The sequence below is a fragment of the Vipera ursinii genome, assembly GCF_947247035.1.
Source record: "Vipera ursinii genome assembly, chromosome: 3".
NCBI classification, from domain to species: Eukaryota; Metazoa; Chordata; class Lepidosauria; order Squamata; family Viperidae; genus Vipera; species Vipera ursinii.
This window is the reverse complement of record NC_139516.1, coordinates 6,100,734-6,120,607: the sequence shown is the minus strand read 5'-3', so window position 1 is coordinate 6,120,607 and position 19,874 is coordinate 6,100,734. Positions and strand designations below refer to the sequence as shown.

General features: G+C 44.5%; 1 protein-coding gene across 1 annotated transcript in view; it reads right to left on the bottom strand.

Annotated features, from left to right (window-relative positions):
- Positions 1-433: 433 nt before the first annotated feature.
- The window catches only part of MYT1 (myelin transcription factor 1), a gene marked incomplete at both ends in the record, with an annotated part of 92,878 nt that continues 73,437 nt past the window's right edge, over positions 434-19,874 (bottom strand). Inside the window, 5 exons of the mRNA XM_083360834.1 lie at positions 434-574; positions 5,621-5,764; positions 7,389-7,492; positions 9,191-9,282; positions 17,445-17,666. Coding sequence (XP_083216960.1) covers positions 434-574; positions 5,621-5,764; positions 7,389-7,492; positions 9,191-9,282; positions 17,445-17,666 — 703 coding nt within the window. The remainder of the gene's footprint in view (positions 575-5,620; positions 5,765-7,388; positions 7,493-9,190; positions 9,283-17,444; positions 17,667-19,874) is intronic.

Sequence of the window (19,874 nt, the reverse complement as noted above, 5' to 3'; positions counted from 1 at the left end):
TTGGAATAACTCTATTACGAAGTGTAGGAAACTTAGCAGCCCGCGAAGATCCAAAATCTCCACCTACTTCCAAGGCCAGCTTTGAATCTATCGCCAGAAATAAAACAAGAGTTCCTGCTGTTTGCCAGAGGGATGCCGTCAAGTCAGCGAAACGATACAAAACAACGACGACAAAAAAAAATGAGTTCATTTCTTCTTTTGTGAATGGCCTCTTGGTTAAGTTTTGGTCCTTTGATTCATTCATTCAACAAATAAACCTGAGTGAAGGTCTTCTAAAGTCTTCCAGATATTCTAACATCTTCTCTCTCTCTCTCTCTCTCTCTCTCTCTCTCTCTCTCTCTCTCTCTCTCTCTCTCTCTCTCTCTCTCTCTCTCTCTCACACACACACACACACACACACACACACACACGTTTCTTTTTCTTTTCCTACCTATCAGACCTGAATTCCTTTAATTGCCTGTTTGATGCTTTCCAGCAGATCCTTGTTTTCAGGATTCTGGTAGCATTCTTGATTGGTGTACATATCGGTAAGAGTGTTCACGTAGGCGTCAAAGTTCTGCTCACTGATTGGCTCCTGGATTCCAAAACAAACAGACAAACAGAAAGAAGCATAGTTACCGTCACCGTAAATCCTCACTGGGAAACAGAGAAGTCATAATCAGAAAGACTCGTGAAGGCGGTCTGGATTCAGAAAGAATAAGAGGATAACAGAGTTGGAAGGGACCTTGGAGGTCTTCTAGTCCAACCACGTGGTCAAGCAGGACACCTCAAACCATTCCATACCACCCGGAGCCGTGGTGGCTCAGTGGTTAGATTGCAGCATTGCAGGCTAACTCTGCCCGCTGCTAGGAGTTTGATCCTGACCAGCTCAAGGTTGACTCAGCCTTCCATCCTTCCTAGGTTGGTAAAACGAAGGGGTCCAGATTGTTGGGGGCAAAGATGCTGACTCTGTAAACCGCTTAGAGTGGGCTGTAAAGCACTGTGAAGCGGTATATAAGTGCTATTGCTATTGCTATTCCAGGCAAATGACTGCCCAATCTCTTCATGATCTTGTCAGACCTGCTACCACTTAAACCTCTAAACAGAAATGATCCTTGGCCTATTTATTGAGAAAAGTACATATTTTTTTTCCATTAATTTTTTATCATCACAAATCCTTAATATTTTATCAGCTACATGTTGTCTGGGTTCTAATATTTAGCTTACTAATACATGTTAAACTCCTTTCTCTCTACCTCGTTTTGATGATGATAACTTTATTGTCACTTTGAATGTACACCAATCGGCATACATCAAAATGAAATTTCATTGCATACAGCTCTCAAAGGGTCACCACCTCCGATATATACTCCTTGTTCGGGGCCCGCTCAAATTTCACATTGTCCATTTTAGTCTCTAGGGAGTGAACGATGGCACACAGGACAGATGGAAATGGGGCTCCATGTGGATTAGCCCTCAAATTTGCTTGTATTCTGACAACCTCGCCTTCTTTCCTTTTTCTGATCCTGACTCTTCCACCCTTTCCTTAAAGAGTCCTTGCTTCTTTTCGCCCCTGGAGCATGCTGCTGCCGCCGCCACCAACTCCTCCAAAAGCCTCTCTCTCTTCCTCTGGGTCTGCCGACAGCCTCATCCAGTTCCTCTACTCCATAAGCTCCAGGTCCTCTCCTCCTCTGCCTCCTCTGGAAACCTCCCTGATTTGCAATAGAATCCGTCGCTGGGCCAGCAGTCAGATCTTGCTGCTGGTAGAACAAATTCAAACAGCGCCAACGACTATTAACGGTCTCACCAACAGTTCCAAAACAACTAGAAACTCGCCAGGCCAGCAAAGATTGTCGGTTCGTATGTCGTATGTTACCTTAGTTCCACCATGTTGCTCAAACACATTAAAATCTTCCTGATCATGTGGCTTATTGCCCTTACTATCCCTCCCAAAACTATTCGCCTTCAAGAGCCAATGCAGCCACAGCCATTCCAGGCGGCGCCATCTTAGACATCGAGACATTGATGAAATGTATCCCATGTTCTAAAGCAGGGTTCCCCAACCTGCGGGCCGTGGCCCAGTAGTGGGCCATGGGAGAGGCTGGCCAGTGCGTGCACGTGTGCAGGCACACCCACTCACTTGTGCCAGCACCGTAGCCACGGGGCACAAAAACGACGCTGCACCTCAGGGCACGAAAACGGGCCGCTGCTGCGCTGCAAGGTGCAAAAATGGCTGCCACTGCACCGTAGGGTGCACAAACAAGGCACTGTGCCACAAAAGAACGGGGTAGGGCTAGTGATTATCACGTGGGTGCTAGCCCCGCCCCATTTGCACCACACACATGCTCACAGCTCCGTGTGCACGCACACATGTAAAATGCTTTCCCCTCCCTTTTCCTTTGATCCACCAACCGAGAAAGGTTGGTGACCTCCATTGTAAAGTATTCTGAATCTCCTTTCTCCTTCATTTTCAATGTAAGTCTGTCCATTTCTGTACAGTCCAAAATTTTCCTGATTATCTCTGATTATTGCTAGTAATTCTTCATCTTTCCAATGTTGAGCAAATACAATTCTTGCTGCCGTTAATACATGTAACGTTAAATATACACATTCTTTCTCATAATTTCCTGCAATTATACCTAACAGAAATAATTCTGGCTTAAAATCTACTTTTTTGTGTTGTCATTTTCTCTAAACACGTATGTATTTTTGACCAAAATCTTTTAGCCTTAGGGCGTGTCCACCAACGATGATAATATGCGCCTGGTTTTATGTCTACATTTCCAACAACTGCTAGACATATTTTTGAGAAAGGGATAACTTTATTAGAAGTCAAGTGCATTGCAATAAGGCACAGGCAGAACTGAGCATCGCGCACCAAAATCCCTAAGTTCACCTTTTTCCTCCCTTAATTGCCTCCCATCTCTGACCTCCCAGATGACTAATCAGGTTCAAGCAAGATGTTTTTCGGACAGTCACTTCAAGCTATGTTGGTATGCATCTGCCTTCTTCTCCCAGCTGGGTGACTTTGAAGCAGCATCTCAGGGAGATACAGCGGTTACTTTCGTTTCCCCCCAAGCATCCCCTTCCCATCCCCCCCTCCTCAGAATTCATGGCAGACTGTCACTGCGTGGTAAGAAAGCATAGGCAGGTGTAAGGTGGCAGCTGACAGATCTGGTTTCTAGTCTGGTGCCTTAACCACTACTAGGGGTAGGCAACCTTGGCTCTTTTATGACTCGTGGACTTCAACTCCCAGAATTCCTGAGCTAGCATGGGGGAAACTATGGCCCCCTCATGATTTGTGGACTTCAACTCCCAGAATTCCTGAGCCAGCCAGGCTGAGGGAAAAGGGAGAGGTTTCCAAGCTGAGCCATGCAGGCTCAGGAATTCTGGGAGTTGAAGTCCACCAGTCATGAAGGGGCCATAGTTCCCCCATGCTGGCTCAGGAATTCTGGGAGTTGAAGTCCACCAGTCATAAAAGAGCCAAGGTTGTCTACCCCTGCACTAGACAGAGCTGGCTCCCTAAATATCTTATACAGGTAGTCCTCAGCGTATGACCACAACTGAGCCCAAGGTTTTTGTTGCTAAGTGAGACATTGTTTAAGTGAGTTTTGCCCCATTTTACGACCTTTTCTTGCACAGCTGTGAAGTGAATCACTGCAGCGGTTAAGCTAGGAACCACGGTTGATAAGAGAATCTGGCTTCCCCATTGACTTTGTGCGTCAGAAAGCCACAAAAATCACAGGGCCCTGCGACACTGCGACCGTCATAAATATGATTCAGTTGCCAAATGTCTAAATTTTGATCACGTGACCACGGGGATGCTGCAGCAGTCGTTAAGTGTGGCAAATGGCCACGTGTCACTCTTTGCAGTGCTGTGGTAACTTTGAATGGCCACTAAATGAACTGTCGTAAGTCGAGGACTACCTGTATTTTTCATTTTAACCTTTGGCTGTTCCTGCCTGGTTTCAAACCGGCGGCCTTTCATGCGTAATAACGGCTACATTACAGAAACACCAACTCAAAGCCCTTATTATGCATAATAAGCTACAATCTGCTTTCTGAATGGCGTTCTTCCAGCAGTGACCTATGCATTTTGTGGAGAATTGAAGAGCTGAAGAGCAAAGAGCATTAACTGCCCAGATCCCAGGTCCCACACCAGTTGCACAGTGTCGTGTCTCTAAGCCTGGGAGAAAGGAATAACTGCAAATAACACACTGAACATATATGAAATAGACATAAGCGGCAGGAGGTCTGCTACCCTCATTAAACCACGCCATAAATAATGGCTAATGAGGTTCTCTAACAGTTAATCACAGTCCAGAGGGCAGGGATGCAGATTCCGTATGCTAGCGGAGGGGAAGGGAAGGCATTTTGTCAGGAATAATTGTGCGTGCAGTGCTAGAAAAGGAAGGCATCTCTGCAGAAGATTTATAAACTAGCATAAAAATGCCCGAAGGAGCACAGGATATAAGACGTATAAGGGTATTTGTTATATAGTATAATGAATGCTGATATAAAAAAAATGACATCCGAAGAGTCCCAGAAAATGGAAATCGTGCATTAGATTGCACATGGAGGATGGTTCCTGGTGAGGAACGAAACATTAACAAGAGTATGAAGCAGTTATCATTTGGTGGGCCTTGCCAAATTGTTCAACAACCCCTTCTGAAGCTTCCTAAAAAATTCAAGAGCAGAACATTCATCTGAGCATACCCCCTTTCTACTCCTTGCCATCTAGGTCATGGGTAGGCAACCTCGGCTCTTTTAAGACTCATGGACTTCAACTCCCAGAATTCCTGAGTCAGTAGTTGAAGTCCACAAGTCATTAAAGGGCCAAGTTTGAAGATCCCTGGTATAGGGTTTTCTGCCTGAGCAGGAGGTTGGACTAGAAGATCTCCTTCCAACATCACCATCATCATCATCATCATCATCATCATCATCATCATCATCATCATTATCCTCCACAATTCAATCAGCTTTGCTGGCTGAGGAATTCTGGGAGTTGAAGTCCACAAGTCATAAAAGGGCCACGTTTGTAGATTCCTGAGCTAGAATGTTTACCTTTGTATTTGTGAGTTAGCACTTCTTCACTTTCTATTGCTACTCATTCAACGGCTAATTCAAGTACAGTATGTTGGTTGACAAAACTGCTCTCTGCAGCAGGCCATTAGTTCAGGATTTGGAGGGAAACACAAAAAGAGTACCAACATGAGAAATTCATCGCAAAAGGGATGCCTTCTGTGTACAAGGATTCCCAACGGGGAAGCAGGATACACTGAACAACCGGTTACTAACTTCACAACTGCTGTGATTTGCTTAACAACAGCGGCAACAAATGTCGTCTAGGGGACTGGAGGTTAAAACACGTAAGGAAACGGTTGCTGGAATTAAGTATGTCTAGTTTCATGAAGAGAAGGACGAGGGGGGACACGATAGCAGTCTTCCAATATTTGAGGGGCTGCCCCCCAAAAGAGGGGGGGGGTCAACCTCTTCTCCAAAGCACCCGAAGGCAGGACAAGAAGCAACAGATGGAAACTAACCAAGGAGAGTAGCAACCTGGAGCTAAGGAGGAATTGCTTACGGAAACCGGGATAGGATCACTCGGCAGATGCTGCACCCCTCAAGGTCATCTCCTTACCATGTGTGGAAGGCGGATATTGGCAAGACTTTGGATAAGGGTCTGGCTCAGCCCTGAGAGCTCCAGGAAGAGGGCTTCGTTCTGCTCCTCTATCATCTTGTTCTCCTCTTCGATGGTCTTGAGGTTCTTCTCCATGCTGGAGATCTGCCGGACGCAAAGGAGAAGGGTTACAGGGGACGTGGCCAGTACTGTAGCTTTGGAAAGCTCAGCGAAGGTTCTAGGACAATTTACTCCAAAGGTGCTTTTTTTTTTTTAAAAAAAAAAGGCAACTGGGACTTTTGTCTTTCTTTGAAGGCATTTCGCTTGTCATCCGAGAAGCTTCTTCCGTTCTGACCGAATGGTGGAGGATGGGAGAATTTGTATTCCTTGCAGTCATCTGGTCGTTAGTGCTCTCTCTGGGAGTCGTTGAGGCCGCTTGGAGGTTTATCTGTGCCCTCAGGGTCACCTGAATAGCGTGCAAATGGATGTGGTAACCTTCTTGGAACTGCTGAAAGGACTGTGTTGTAAACAGGAGATACGTAAGCTCGTATCCCTCGCCCTTTACTGAAAGAGGGCTGTTCAGTCTTAATGTAGCCTCTTTGACCCCTCTTGCACACACATTTGCACTATTCAGGTGGCCCTGAGGGCACAGATAAATCTCCAAGTGGCCTCAACGTCTCTCAAAGAGAGTGCTAACGACCAGATGACGGGCAAGGAATACAATCCTTTCATACAGAGAAGAGCAACAAAGATGAGGCTAAAATATACTGCTCAAAAAAATAAAGGGAACACAAGATAAGACATCCTACTATTAAATACAGTACATTGTGTTGTTTAAGTGTTCCCTTTATTTTTTTGAGCAGTATATATAAAGAAGGGTTGCAGGAATTGTCTAGTTTGATGAAGAGAAGGACGAGGGGGGTCATGATAGCAGTCTTCCACTATCTCGGGGGCTGCCCCAAAGAAGAAGGAGTCAAGCTATTCTCCAAAGCCCCTGATGGCAGGACAAGAAGCAATGGGTGGAAACTAATCAAGGAGAGAAGCAACCTGGAACTAAGGAGGAATTTCCTGACAGTGAGGACAATTAACCAGTGGAACAACCGGCCTCTAGAAGCTGTGAATGCTTCAACACTGGAGGTTTTTGAGAAGAGATTGGACAGCCATTTATCTGAAATGGTGTAGGGCAGGGATTTTCAAACTTGGCCCTTTTATGACTTGTGGACTTCCAGAATTCCTCAGCTAGCATGCCTAGCTGAGGAATTCTGGGAGTTGAAGTCCACAAGTCATAAAAGGGCCAAGTTTGAAGACCCCTGGTATAGGGTTTCCTGCCTGAGCAGGAGGTTGGACTAGAAGATCTCCAAGGTCCCTTCCAACATCATCAACATCATCAACATCATCATCATCATCATCATCATCACTATTAGCCTCCACCATGCAATCAGAACTGAGGAAGCTTCTTGGATGAGAAGCGAAACATCTTCAAGCCAAAAAAAAAAAAAGACAGTCCAGTTCCTTTTTGAAAAAGCACCTTTGGGAGAACCATGACCTGGATGACTGAGAATGTCCACAGACATGGAACAATTTACGGTCTGTGGACTTCAACTCCCAGAATTCTCCAGGCAGCCATTTTGGCTGGGGGATCCTAGGAGTTGAAGTCCACCACATCGTACAGTTGCCAAGATTGGGGAAGACTGCTCTAGAGTTTTCCCTAACCCTTTCCGCCACTTTTTCCTACCCACCATTGGCCTGTGTTTTGATGGCCCATCACAATAACAACGTGCCAGCCTACCTGTGACTGCAGCTTCACCATTGCTGCTTCCATCTCACTGTTGGATTCATTCAGTTCACTGATTTCGTTGTTTAGCTGTTTGATTTCTTCGTCATTCTCTAGAACTTTTAAGACACAAGAGGGGAAAGAAAACCGCCATCATCCCGGTGACAACAATAATACCTTAGGTGTTTTTTTCCCCCCAAACCCAGCCCCAGATGTATTCAAATATTTTCTAAAGAAAAGAAGATACAGGGGTGACATGATAGGAGTGTTCCAGTATCTGAGGGGCTGCCACAAAGAAGAGGCCCTTTTATTCACAGCCCCTTTATTCACCAAAGCACCAGAGGGAAGGACGAGAAACAAGGATTGGAAACTGATCAAAGAGAGAAGCAAAACCTGGAATTAAGGAGAAACTTTCTGACAGTGAGGACAATCAACCAGCGGAAAAGCTTTGCCTTCAGAAATTGTGGGCGCTCCCATCACTGGAAGATTTTAAGAAGAGACTGGACAGTCACTTGTATGAAATAGTATAGGTTCTGCTGCTTGAGCTGGGGGCTGGACTAGAAGACCTCCAGGGTCCCTTTCAGATTCTATTCTATTCTATTCTATTCTATTCTCTATAAAGATTCTATTCTATTCTATTCTATTCTATTCTATTCTATTCTATTCTATTCTATTCTATTCTATTCTCTATAAAGATTCTATTCTATTCTATTCTATTCTATTCTATTCTATTCTATTCTATTCTATTCTATTCTATTCTATTCTATTCTATTCTATTCTATTCTATTCTCTATAAAGATTCTATTCTATTCTATTCTATTCTATTCTATTCTATTCTATTCTATTCTATTCTATTCTATTCTATTCTATTCTATTCTATTCTATTCTATTCTATTCTACCCATTATACCCATTAGGTATAATGGCTTCATTTAACAACCCTCTTGTTCATTGAACGACCCTTGCCAAAAAGGTGGTCAAATCAGGCGCGGTTATTTGGTGACCCGCTTAACGACTGCCGTGGTCTACAGCTTTAATTCCCTGCTCAGTTACGGTCGCAAATTGAGAATTACTGGTATTCATGATTAGAAATAGATTTCTTGAACAAAATTTCTTTGGAAAGATTATACGTTTCATGGACGTGTTAGAGAGGTTGCAAAGAGAAGCAGAATCTGTTCATAACTGTGAGGGACTTCCGAGGTGCAAGGGAATGGAATCCCTTTGCTGAAATTGTAGTGCAATTTTTAAACAAATTAAAGGTAAAGGTAAAGGTTCCCCCGCACATCCGTGCTAGTCGTTTCCAACTCTAGGGGCCGGTGCTCATCTCCATTTCAAAGGCGAAGAGCCAGTGCTTGTCCGAGGACGTCTCTGTGGTCATGTGGCCGGCATGACTAGATGCCAAAGACGCACGGAACGTGCTTTTTAACTGCTAGGTTGGCAGAAGCTGGGACGAGTAACAGGCGCTCACTCTGTTATGCGGCACTCTGGATTCGACCCGCCAAACTGCCGACTTTCTGATTGACAAGCTCAGCGTCCTAACCCACTGAGCCACCACGTCCCTATATTAAACAAATTAGGTAGCTCAAATTTAACCTTTATGGGTTATCCTGACCAGAGAAGAATATTAATATGGTGGTTATATACAATGTATAAAACAAAGGTGCATGGGTGGATGATATTACCTGGCTGGGTAATGAAATGGCTGCAAGAAAATAACCAAGTTCAGAGAGAGAGAGAGAGCACCCGGCACCCCAATGTTAGATTGCTTTGCCCCCGAATTACAAAACTAGCTGAATAATAAGACAAATTATTTTTTACCATCGCTGGTCTTGAATTTAGCATTGAGTATATCATCCCCTGAGATTTTCCCTTTTTTTCCAGCAAAAGTCGCTCTTGGACACCCCGATAAGCTGAAAGAAAAACAAAAGAATTAGAACTTCCAAAAGGAGCTGTAACCACGAAATAATTCAAGCTCAATTGACATGATGTAGTACGGTATATGTTGAAAAAGTGTGTCCTAACTTGTTCTCCTTCCTTCTTTCCTTCCTCCGTCCTTCCCTCCCATTTCCTTCTTCCCTCCCTCTTATCTATCTTCCTTCCTTCCTTCCTTCCTTCCTTCCTTCCTTCCTTCCTTCCTCCCTCCCTCTCATCTTCCTTCCTTCCTTCTATCATGGTTCAAAGAACATTGGATGTTCTTGCTTTGACACCTTCCTTCCTTCCTTCCTTCCTTCCTTCCTTCCTTCCTTCCTTCCTTCCTTCCTTCCTTCCTTCCATCCATCCTTCCTTCCTCCCATTTCCTCCCTCTCTCCCGTGATTCTGGGCAGCACACCACAAATAAAACAGAAAATATGAAAAGAGCAGTTAGAAATATAAAAGCCACATTAATGTGGGTAATTAAATCTTATTCCTTACAACAATCCAGAAGACCTCTGTTATCGACATCCCTTAATATTAAATCTGGCGTAGCTCAGTGAATTCATTACATGATCGTTAATCGGGTAGATTGAGTCAGGAAATGTTAGGAATGGACAAGCGGTCAGTTTCAAATCCTAGAATATTGCTAATTGTCGAAGGCAAGTATAAATTAGATAGCTTTTGATTTTGCTATACAGATAATCCTCAACCTACGACCGGAATTTCTGTGGCTGACCCGGGAAGTCGTTAAGTAAGTTACGCCCAATTTTACAGCCTTTTTACCACGGTTGTTAAGTGAATCCCTGCGGCTGTTAATGAATCACACAGTCATTTATTTTATTTTATTTATTTTTATTACATTTATATCCCACCCTTCTCCGAAGACTCAGGGTGGCTTACAAGCTTAGCAGTAGCCATTTATCAAATCTGGCTTCCTCCATTGACTTTGCTTGTCAGAAGCTGGCTGGGAAGGACACAGATGGTGACCACGTGACCCCAGGACACGAACCGCTTGCCAAATGCCCAAATTTTGATGTTACTGTGGGATGTAGTGACAGTTATAAGTGTGAGGACCTGCTGTAAATCACCTATTTTCAGTGCGGTTGTAGCTTTGAACAGCTGGCTGCTAAACAAATGGTTTTACGTCAACTCTACCTGTATCACAAACAACAAGCAGTCACAGAGAAAATGTTATACTGTATGCCCTACAATATTCTTGCAGCGGTAATCAATTTAATTTCTGTGTGCTCTGTCCAGTGGTGGTCATGCATGCAAGTGCTTTTTTTTGGAACGTTTGAAGAACGCATGAGCAACGGATGAATCATCAGACTGGTAGCATCTGATAAGCTGCTCTCTCATTTTATTTTTGTTCCATCGGCTGTACAAGCCAACGTTTCCTTCCGTACCAATCACTACGATGACATTTCAGCCTCCAGCCACAAAAGCAGTATATTTTGCTTGCCTGCCCTGTCAATTTCAGATTAAAGGTTACCATAAAAACTAACCAATCTCCTTTCCTTCTGCTTGGCTGATGGGAGCGTACGCTTGGATCGCTGTTCTAGTAAAGGCTTCTTTAAAGAGCCCTGGAGGCCCAGTGGTTAGAATGCATTATTGCAGGGAAACTCTGCCCACAGCCTGAAGTTCGATCCTGATAGGGCTCGAGGATGACTCAGCCTTCCATCATCCTGAGGTCAGCAAAATGAGGAGTCACATTGTTGGAGGCAATATGCAAACAATGCTTACATTGTAAAGTGCCCGGAGAGGGCTGTAAAGCAGGCGTCCCCAACCTGTGGCCTGTGGCCCGATAGCGGGCCGTGGCCTGCTGGCTACTGATCCGTGGGACAGGCTGGCTAGTGTGTGCGCATGTGCATGCACACCCCCTCACTTGCATTAGCACCATGGCCGTGGGGCGCTAAAACAGGAAGCCGCACCACGGGGTGCAAAAATGGGCTGCTGCTCCACCTTGGGGTACAAAAATGGGACACCATCGCAGCACAGGGCACAAAACCAGGCTGTCGCCACGCTGCAAGATGCAAAAATGGCCACTGTAGTGCTGCGGGGTGCAAAAACAGCCGTAGCGGTGCTGTAGGGCGCAGAAACAAGGCACTGCGCCATGTGAGAATGGGGCAGGGCTAGTGAGCATCACGCAGGCACTAGCCCCGCCCTGTTTGTGACACACACGTGCTTGCAGCCCCACGTTCACCCATGCGCATGCACGCATGTAAAATGCTTCCCTCTCCCTTTTCCTCCAGTCTGCCAACTGACAAAGGTTGGTGACCTCTGCTGTAAAGCGCTACCGGCCAGTATATAAAAACTAAATCCTATTGTTTGTGAAGACCAAAATATTTGGTCAATGACTGCATTGCACCCAAGTACCGTCTTTGCTATATCCTTCTTGACATTACAGGTAGTCCTCAACTTACGACCACAATTGAGCCCCAAGTTTCCATTGCTAGGTGAGACCGTTGCTAAGCTCCATTTTATGACCTTCTTGCCACAGTTGTTAACTGAAGCACTGCAGCTAAGTTAGCAACCCCGTTGTTAACCGAATTGGCTTTGCTCGTCAAAAGGCCGCAAAAGGAGATCACATGACTGCAATCGTCATAAATATCTGCCAGTGGCCGAACATCTGAATTTTGATCACGTGATCACGGAGATGCTGCAGGGGCAAGTCATCAGTCACTTTTTTCAGTGCTGTTTTAACTTCAAATGGTCACTAAACAAGTGGGGCTAAGTCAAGGACTAACTGCATGAACTTCGTTCACTGTCTTAAGTTATCAGCCGTGGTTGCGCAGTGGTTAGAATGCGGTACTGCAGGCTAATTCTGCTGACTGCCAACTGCCAGCAGTTCGGCAATTTGAATCTCAACAAGCTCGAGGTTGACTCAGCCTTCCATCCTTCCGAGCTTGGTAAAATGAGGACCCAGATTGTTGGGGGCAATAAGCTGACTTTGTAATAATGCCGCTTTGGGGGGGGGGAAGCGAAAGCCCTAATAAACAGGCATATACATAGAATGAAGGCTATTGCTAAGCACATTGGTTTGTGCTTAAATTGTAAGCCGCCCTGAGTCTTCGGAGAAGGGTGGGATATAAATGGGATTAAAATAAAAAATAAAAAAATAAATAAAAATGAGGACCCAGATTGTTGGGGACAAGAGGCTGACTCTGTAAACCGTTCAGAGAGGGCTGTAAAAAGCGCTGTGGAGCAGTATATATGTCTAAGTGCCATTGCTATTAGGAGCTGTGGTAGTGCAGTGGTTAGAATGCAGCATTGCAGGCTGACTCTGCCAAATGCCAGCAGTTCGATCCTGGCCGGTTCAAGGTTGACTCAGCCTTCCATCTTTTTGAGGTCGGTAAAAATGAGGACCTAGATTGTTGGGGTCAACATGCTGACTCTGAAAACCGCTTAGAGAGGGCTATGAAGCGGCGCTATTGCTATCTATCTATCTATCTATCTATCTATCTATCTATCTATCTATCTATCTATCTGTCTGTCTATCTGTCTACCTACCTACCTATATGTCTATCTCTACCTACCTACCTATTTAACTTGTCTGTCTGTCTGTCTGTCTCTCTCTACTTACCTACCTACCTACTATATCCATCTATCTATCTATCTATCTATCTATCTATCTATCTATCTATCTATCTATCTATCTATCTATTTATCTATCTATCTATCTAATCTGTTCCAATCTATCTATTAGAAATACAGTATTGCAGGCTAACTCTGCGTTCCACTGCCAGCAGTTCGATCCTAACCGGCTCAAGGTTGACTCAGCCTTCCATCCTTCCAAGGTTGGTAAAAATGAGGACCCGGATTGTTGGGAGCAACAGGCTGATTTCGTAAACCACTTAGAGCTGTAAAGTGCTGTGAAGTGGTATATAAGTTTAAGCGCTATTGCTATTTGTAAAAACAATAAACGCAGGATACAAATAAATAAAATAAAGAAGCCCGGAACGAACCCCCAAATTGAACATCAGCTCTGTCTGTGGAAGGGTTGCTCCACTGAGAGTCAAAGGTGACTGTTGACCCACACATCTAGTATAACAGAACCCTCAAAAATAATTAGGGTTAGGGTTAGCGCTAGGCAGATGCTATTGTGATAATTTTTTTCTTGGAAAGGATTCACTCGTGCAAATGTTTTCAGTTCTGATTTTAAAAATAGAAGATCACTGAAAAGTTTGGAAACAGAATAACAGAGTTGGAAGGAACCTTAGAGGTCTTCTAGTCCAACCCCCTGCTCAGTCAGGAGAGCCTGTACCATTTCAGATAAATTGTGGTCCAATCTCTTCTGAAAAACCTGCAGTGTTGGTGCACCCACAACTTCTGGAGGCAAGTAGTTCCACTGGTTAATTGTTCTAACTGTCATGAAGTTTCTCCTTAGTTCCAGGTTGCTTCTCTCCTTGACTAGTTTCCATCCGTTGCTTCTTCTCCTGCCTTCAGGTGCTTTGGAGAAGAGCTTGACTCCCTCTTTTTTGGGGCAGCCCCTGAGATATTGGAACACCGCTATCATGTCACCCCTGGTCCTTCTTTTCATCAATCTAAACATACCCAATTCCTGCAATTGTTCTTCGTATGTTTTAGCCTCCAGTCCCCTAATCATCTTTGTTGCTCTTCACTGCAGTTGAAGAAAATGTGTTTGACTGACGCGACATTCATTTTCAAACAAAATATTTTTGCCTTCTCTGAGAGGAGAAGGATTGATTTCTCTAATTCCTGCTTTTTTATTATTTTTCTCCTTTGTCAGGGGGAGGAAAATTAGAAAAAGAAAACATCTATTTTAACGTTTGTGCTAAATTTGTTGCTCAATGGCATCTTTCCCCTCGAGTTTATAAGCAATATTTTTTATACATCCATTAGAAATTCATTATCACATGAACAGCCTTGCATTTGGGTAAGAATTTATATACTAGAGGAACTCGGTTGCAGATTGCCCATAAAAAGATACAGTCATACAACTTGGCCATAAAATGAAGTTTTTAATGGAAGTGAATGCTTGATGTCTCCTAAATTTGGATTTCTATATTACATTGTTAAGATAGTCCTCGACTTACGATCATAGCTGAGACCAACATTTCCATTGCTAAGCAAGACGGGTGCCAAGTGAGTCATGCTCCGACTTTACAACCTATTTTGCCACCGTTATTAAGCAAATCGCTGCACTTGTTAAGTGAATCTTAGGGTCAATAAGCAAATATGGATTTTTCCATTGATTTTGCTTGTCAGGAGCTGACTGGGAAGATCACAAATGCAATCATGTGGGACGCTGCAACTGTCATAAGAACACGTCAGTGGCCAAGCGTCTGAAATTTGATCAAATGACTATGAGGATGCTGTGACAGACATTAGTAAGAGGACCTGATGTGAATCACTTTTTTTCCAGTGCCAGTGTAACTTCAAATGGTCACTAAAGGAAAGGCTGGTCACTAAAGGAAATTGTACTGTACTGCTCAGGACTTAGATTTGCGCATTCCACAAGTTACCATTATTAAGAACAATTCTAACCAGGATTCGTCATATAGATAGTCCTCAACTTACAACAGTTATTTGTACATTGAAAGTTACAATGGTGCGGAATGGAATGGAATGGAATGAGAATGAGAATAGAATAGAATAGAATAGAATAGAATAGAATAGAATAGAATAGAATAGAATAGAATAAACAGATTGTAGAACAGAACAGAATAGGATTGTTGAACAGAAATAGAATAGAATAGAATAGAATAGAATAGAATAGAATAGAATAGAATAGAATAGAATAGAATAGAATAAATATGGAATGGAATCGAATGGAATAGAAAATATGGAATAGAATAGAATGGAATAGAATAGAATAGAATAGAAAATGGAATGGAATGGAATGGAATGGAATGGAATAGAATAGAATAGAATAGAATAGAATAGAATAGAATAGAATAGAATAGAATAGAATAGAATAGAATTGGAAGGGACCTTGGAGGTCATTTAGTCCAACCCCCTGCTCAGGCAGGAGGCCCTATACCAGTGATGGCGAACCTTTTAGAGACCGAGTGGCCAAACTACAACCCAAGACCTACTTATGTATCGTTGGGTGCCGGGTGGGCGTGGCCCATTGGGTTGGTGTGGCCCATTGGCTGGGCCTGGCTGTAGTGTTAACGGCAGACTGGGTTTGGATTAAAAAGTTCAATCAAGCAATTCCAACTTTGCGAGATCTTTTTTTGTCCCGTGAGAAGTTGAAATTGATTGATTGATTGAACCTTTTCTTTTTTTTTGCACACGGCGGTGGAGGCCTAAAGCGAAAAGGTTTTATAAAACCCAGCTGAAGGCCTAGGACTGGGGCGACGGTGTGCGTGCCCACAGAGAGGGCTCTGCGTGCCACCTGCGGCACGCGTGTCATAGGTTCGTCACCACGGCCCTATACCATTTCAGACAAGTGGGTCTCCATTCTCTTCTTAAAAACCTCCAGTGTTGGAGCATTCACAGCTTCTGGAGGCAGGTTGTTCCACTGGTTAATTGTTCTCACTGTCAGGAAGTTTCTCCTTAGTTCCAGGTTGCTTCTCTCCTTGACTAGTTTCCATCCATTGCTTCTTGTCCTGCCTTCAGGCGCTTTGGAGAATAGCTTGACTCCCTCTTCTTTGGGGTAGCCCCTGAGATATTGAGAGACTGCTATCATGTCACCCCTCGTCCTTCTCTTCATTAAACTAGACATACCCAATTCATGAAACCGTTCCTTCTATGTTTTAGCCTCCAGTCCCGATCATCTTTGTTGCTCTTCTCTGAAAAAAGAGCAACACTTATAACTATTGCAGCGTCCCCATGGTCACATGATCAAAATTCAGACTTGGTTTGGCAACTGGCCAGGAGTTATGATGGCTGCAGTGTCCCCAGAAGTCATGGAATCACCTTCTATGACCTTCGGACCAGCCAAGTCAATGGGGAAACCAGATTCGCTTAACATCTGTGTTACTAACTTAAGAACCACAGTGACTCAGTTAACAACAGTGGCAAGAAAGGTCATAAAATGGGGCAAAACTCACTCCAGAACTGTCTCGCTTAGCCACGGAAATTAAGGCAAGGGCTCAGCTGTGGCCGTAAGCTGAGGAGCACCTGTAGTAAAAATGGGCATAAAACAGGGATATTTAATCTTTATAGAGATTTAATCTTTATAGGGGCTGCCACAAAGAAGAGGGTGGGGTGGGGTGTCAAGCTATTCTCCAAAGCGCCTGAAGGCCGGACAAGAAGCAAGGGATGGAAACGAATCAAGGAGAGAAGCAACCTGGAACTGAGCAGAAATTTCTTGTGTGAACAATTAATCAGGGCAGAGGTCTTCAAACTTGGCCCTTTTATGACTTGTGGACTTCAACTCCCAGAATTCCTCAGCCAGCGTGCCTGGCTGAGGAATTCTGGGACTTGAAGTCCACAAGTCATAAAAAGGCCATGTTTGAAGACCTCTGAATCAGGGGAACGACTGTCCCCGAAAACCCCCCCCCCAACAAATTATGGATGCTCCAACACTGGAAGTTTTCAAAAAGAAACTGGAGGGCCATCTGTCTGAAATAGGGTTTCCTGCCTGAGCAGGGGGTGTTGTGATTCAGGGTCAGCCTGTGGGTTCGGCAGTTGGGTCGGACGACTCAGAGGAGGAGGAGGGGGGTGTTGAAGAGCTTGCCGATGATGGCCTTGAGGCTCTGCAGAGCCCTCAGCCGGGCCCCTCCCACCTGGTCACGACGGAGACCCAGCTGTGTGAGCCTGACAGCGTGGATGAAGATGACCCACAGCTGGCCCTGTTCAAGGACGCCCGACGCAGGAGGCAGTCAATTAGGAGTAAACAGAGGAAGGCAATGGGGCACCTCGGAAGGAGGCAGAGAGGGGCCACGCCCTGAACTGTATTTAAGGGGAATGTGTGGGAGGGCTGGTTTGCTGAAGGCAACCGCTTGAATAGTTCCTGTTTCATAGCTCCTGTTTCATGGTTGATGTCTTGTCTTGCTCTGTTTTATGTTAATAAATTTGGCAGGCTTTATTCCAGCCTCTTGCCGTTTGTAAAGGGGTTGTCCCTGCTTTTGCTGCAGGGCCGGTAGCAGGCTGGTACAGAACAGGGGGTTGGACTAGATGACCTCCAAGGTCCCTTCCAACTCTAATTGTTATTGTTATTATGTCGCGCCGGATGCTTGACATTTACCTTCTGTGAGTGAGGAAGCTTCCATTGGCGTGGCCCGAGCCATCGCAGCCAGGAGTTGGGCAAGTGGGACCCTCATTCTTAAGCGACTTCCACGAAAAGGAGGAGCCGTTGAGGGAACTTTCCTTCTGTCTCCGGGCCGCAAGGGGACAGCCTGAGGCACTGCGATGGGAGGCGTATTTGCCACTGATGTGTCCGAGTCCAACACACCCAGGAACAGGGCACCTAGAGGAGTACAAAGAAGTCTTAAGGAATGGCAACTCAGAATAGGAACCCCAACCCCTCCCCCTTCCCATCTTACGGAATCTGATTCACTCAGAGGCCCGAGCCCCCCCCCCAACTTACGACCAGTGGTGGGATTAAGCCGGTTTGCACAGCTTTGGCAGAACCAGTAGCTAATTTCTTGTTGCCTGGGCCTAGAATGGACTTCCGGAAGCGGCATCCACACAGAGAAACGTTGGTTCACATATTTCAGGGGTATCCAAACTTGGCCCTTTGATGACTCGCGGACCTCAACTCCCTGAATTCCTCAGCCAGGCCAATTCTGGGAGGTGAAGTCCGCGAGTCATCAAAGGGCCAAGTTTGGAGACCCCTGGCGTATTTGAATCCCACCACGGCTTACGACCCTGCTGGAGCCCAGCGTTTCTGTTGCGAAGCGAAACGTTTGTCGAGTGAAATTATGACCTCTCCATTTTGCGACCTTTCTTGCCACAGCCGTGAAGTGAATCCCTGCGGTCGTAAGTCGAGGACTACCCGTATCCACCTGTTGAATCGTTCCCAAGGACTAGTTATGATTATCACTGTAATACACGTCGTTCAAAAGCATACACTAGTGTTTGCTACAGGGTGGTGCTGTTAAAAAAAAAGGGGGGGATGTATAAAAGAGAATATTTGGAGCTCAGGTGTTGAATTGTGACCAGCTCAGCAGCAGCAGCAGCAGCAGGAGGAGGAGGAGGAGGAGGAGGAAGAGGACTGTTGGGTCCTTGGTGCTCTCTGAGTTTGGTGGGTTTTTTGCAGATGTTTCATTACCAAATTAGGTAACATCATCGGTGCACTGATGATATTACCTAGGTGGGTAATGAAACGTCTGCAAGAAAACAACCAAGCTCAGAGAGCACCAAGCACCCCACAGTCTCCCCCTCCATCTCCTCTTCTCTGCACCCCCTACTCCCTTGATGGTGCTACCTAGTTTGGTAATGAAACATCTGCACACTCATTGTTGTCCTCCTCCTCCCCCCTCCCTCCCTACAAACCCCCCTCCTTTCTAGCACTGATGGTGCTACCTAGTTTGGTAATGAAACGTCTGCAAGAAAACCATCAAGCTCAGAGAGTGCTAAGGACCCCAGAAAAGGGAATCTTTTTTGGGGGGGGATCACGACCACACTGGAGGTGGCAACTAAGCCGACAGCAAACCCCCCCTTTCCCTCTCACTCCCCACTTCCATACCTGTCCATCTTTCATTCTCTTTTTTTTTAATTGAAAAGTTTTACAATACATTTTTAAATACAACCCCCCTCCTCCCCCTCCCCTCTCCCCAACCCCTCCCTACCCTACCCTCCCCCCTCCCCGACTTCCCAGAGCTGAATACAGGGTATAAAAATACAAACAAGCATAATCTAAAATATGCTAACAACAATAAAACATTAAGTTCTGTCTTACTTTAACTCTCCATCGTCAAAATATTAATAAAATAACTACTAACTAGTTATATATCATATAGATCCACTACTTATTCAAATGCTAAATGAAACTTTTTAGTCCCATATTTATTCTGAATATATTCAATCCATCTCCTCCATTCCACAATGTATGTCTGTTGCGATTGGTCTTTCAAATACGCTGAAATCTTTGCCATTTCCGCCAAGTTAGAAACTTTTAAAGTCCACTCTTCTATAGTCGGCAGTTCTTCCTTCTTCCAATATTGCACTACTAAAAGTCTCTCTGCCGTAATTAAATTCAACATCAATTTAATATCTACAACGGTGGTATCTGTGATAATACCCAATAAAAACAATTGCGGAGAAAACTTTATCCTTTTCTTAAATATCTTTCGCACATTCCACCAAATTTTAATCCAAAAAGCTTTGACCTTTTTACAAGTCCACCATATATGAAAATACGTTGCATCCTCACAACCACACCTCCAACATTTGGGCTGGCAGTTCGGATACATACTTGCTAATTTTTTAGGATCTAAGTGCCACCTATAAAACATTTTATAAAAATTCTCTCTTAAATTTTGGGCCTGTGTAAATTTTACATTTCTAACCCAGATCTTTTCCCAAGTATCCATTGTAATAACTTCTTGAAAATTCTGAGCCCACTTTATCATACAATCTTTAACAAGTTCCATTTCTGAATCAATTTCTATCAATGCAAGATATATCCTTTTTATATGTGCTTGACCTTGATCTCTAATCTGTTTTACCAAAT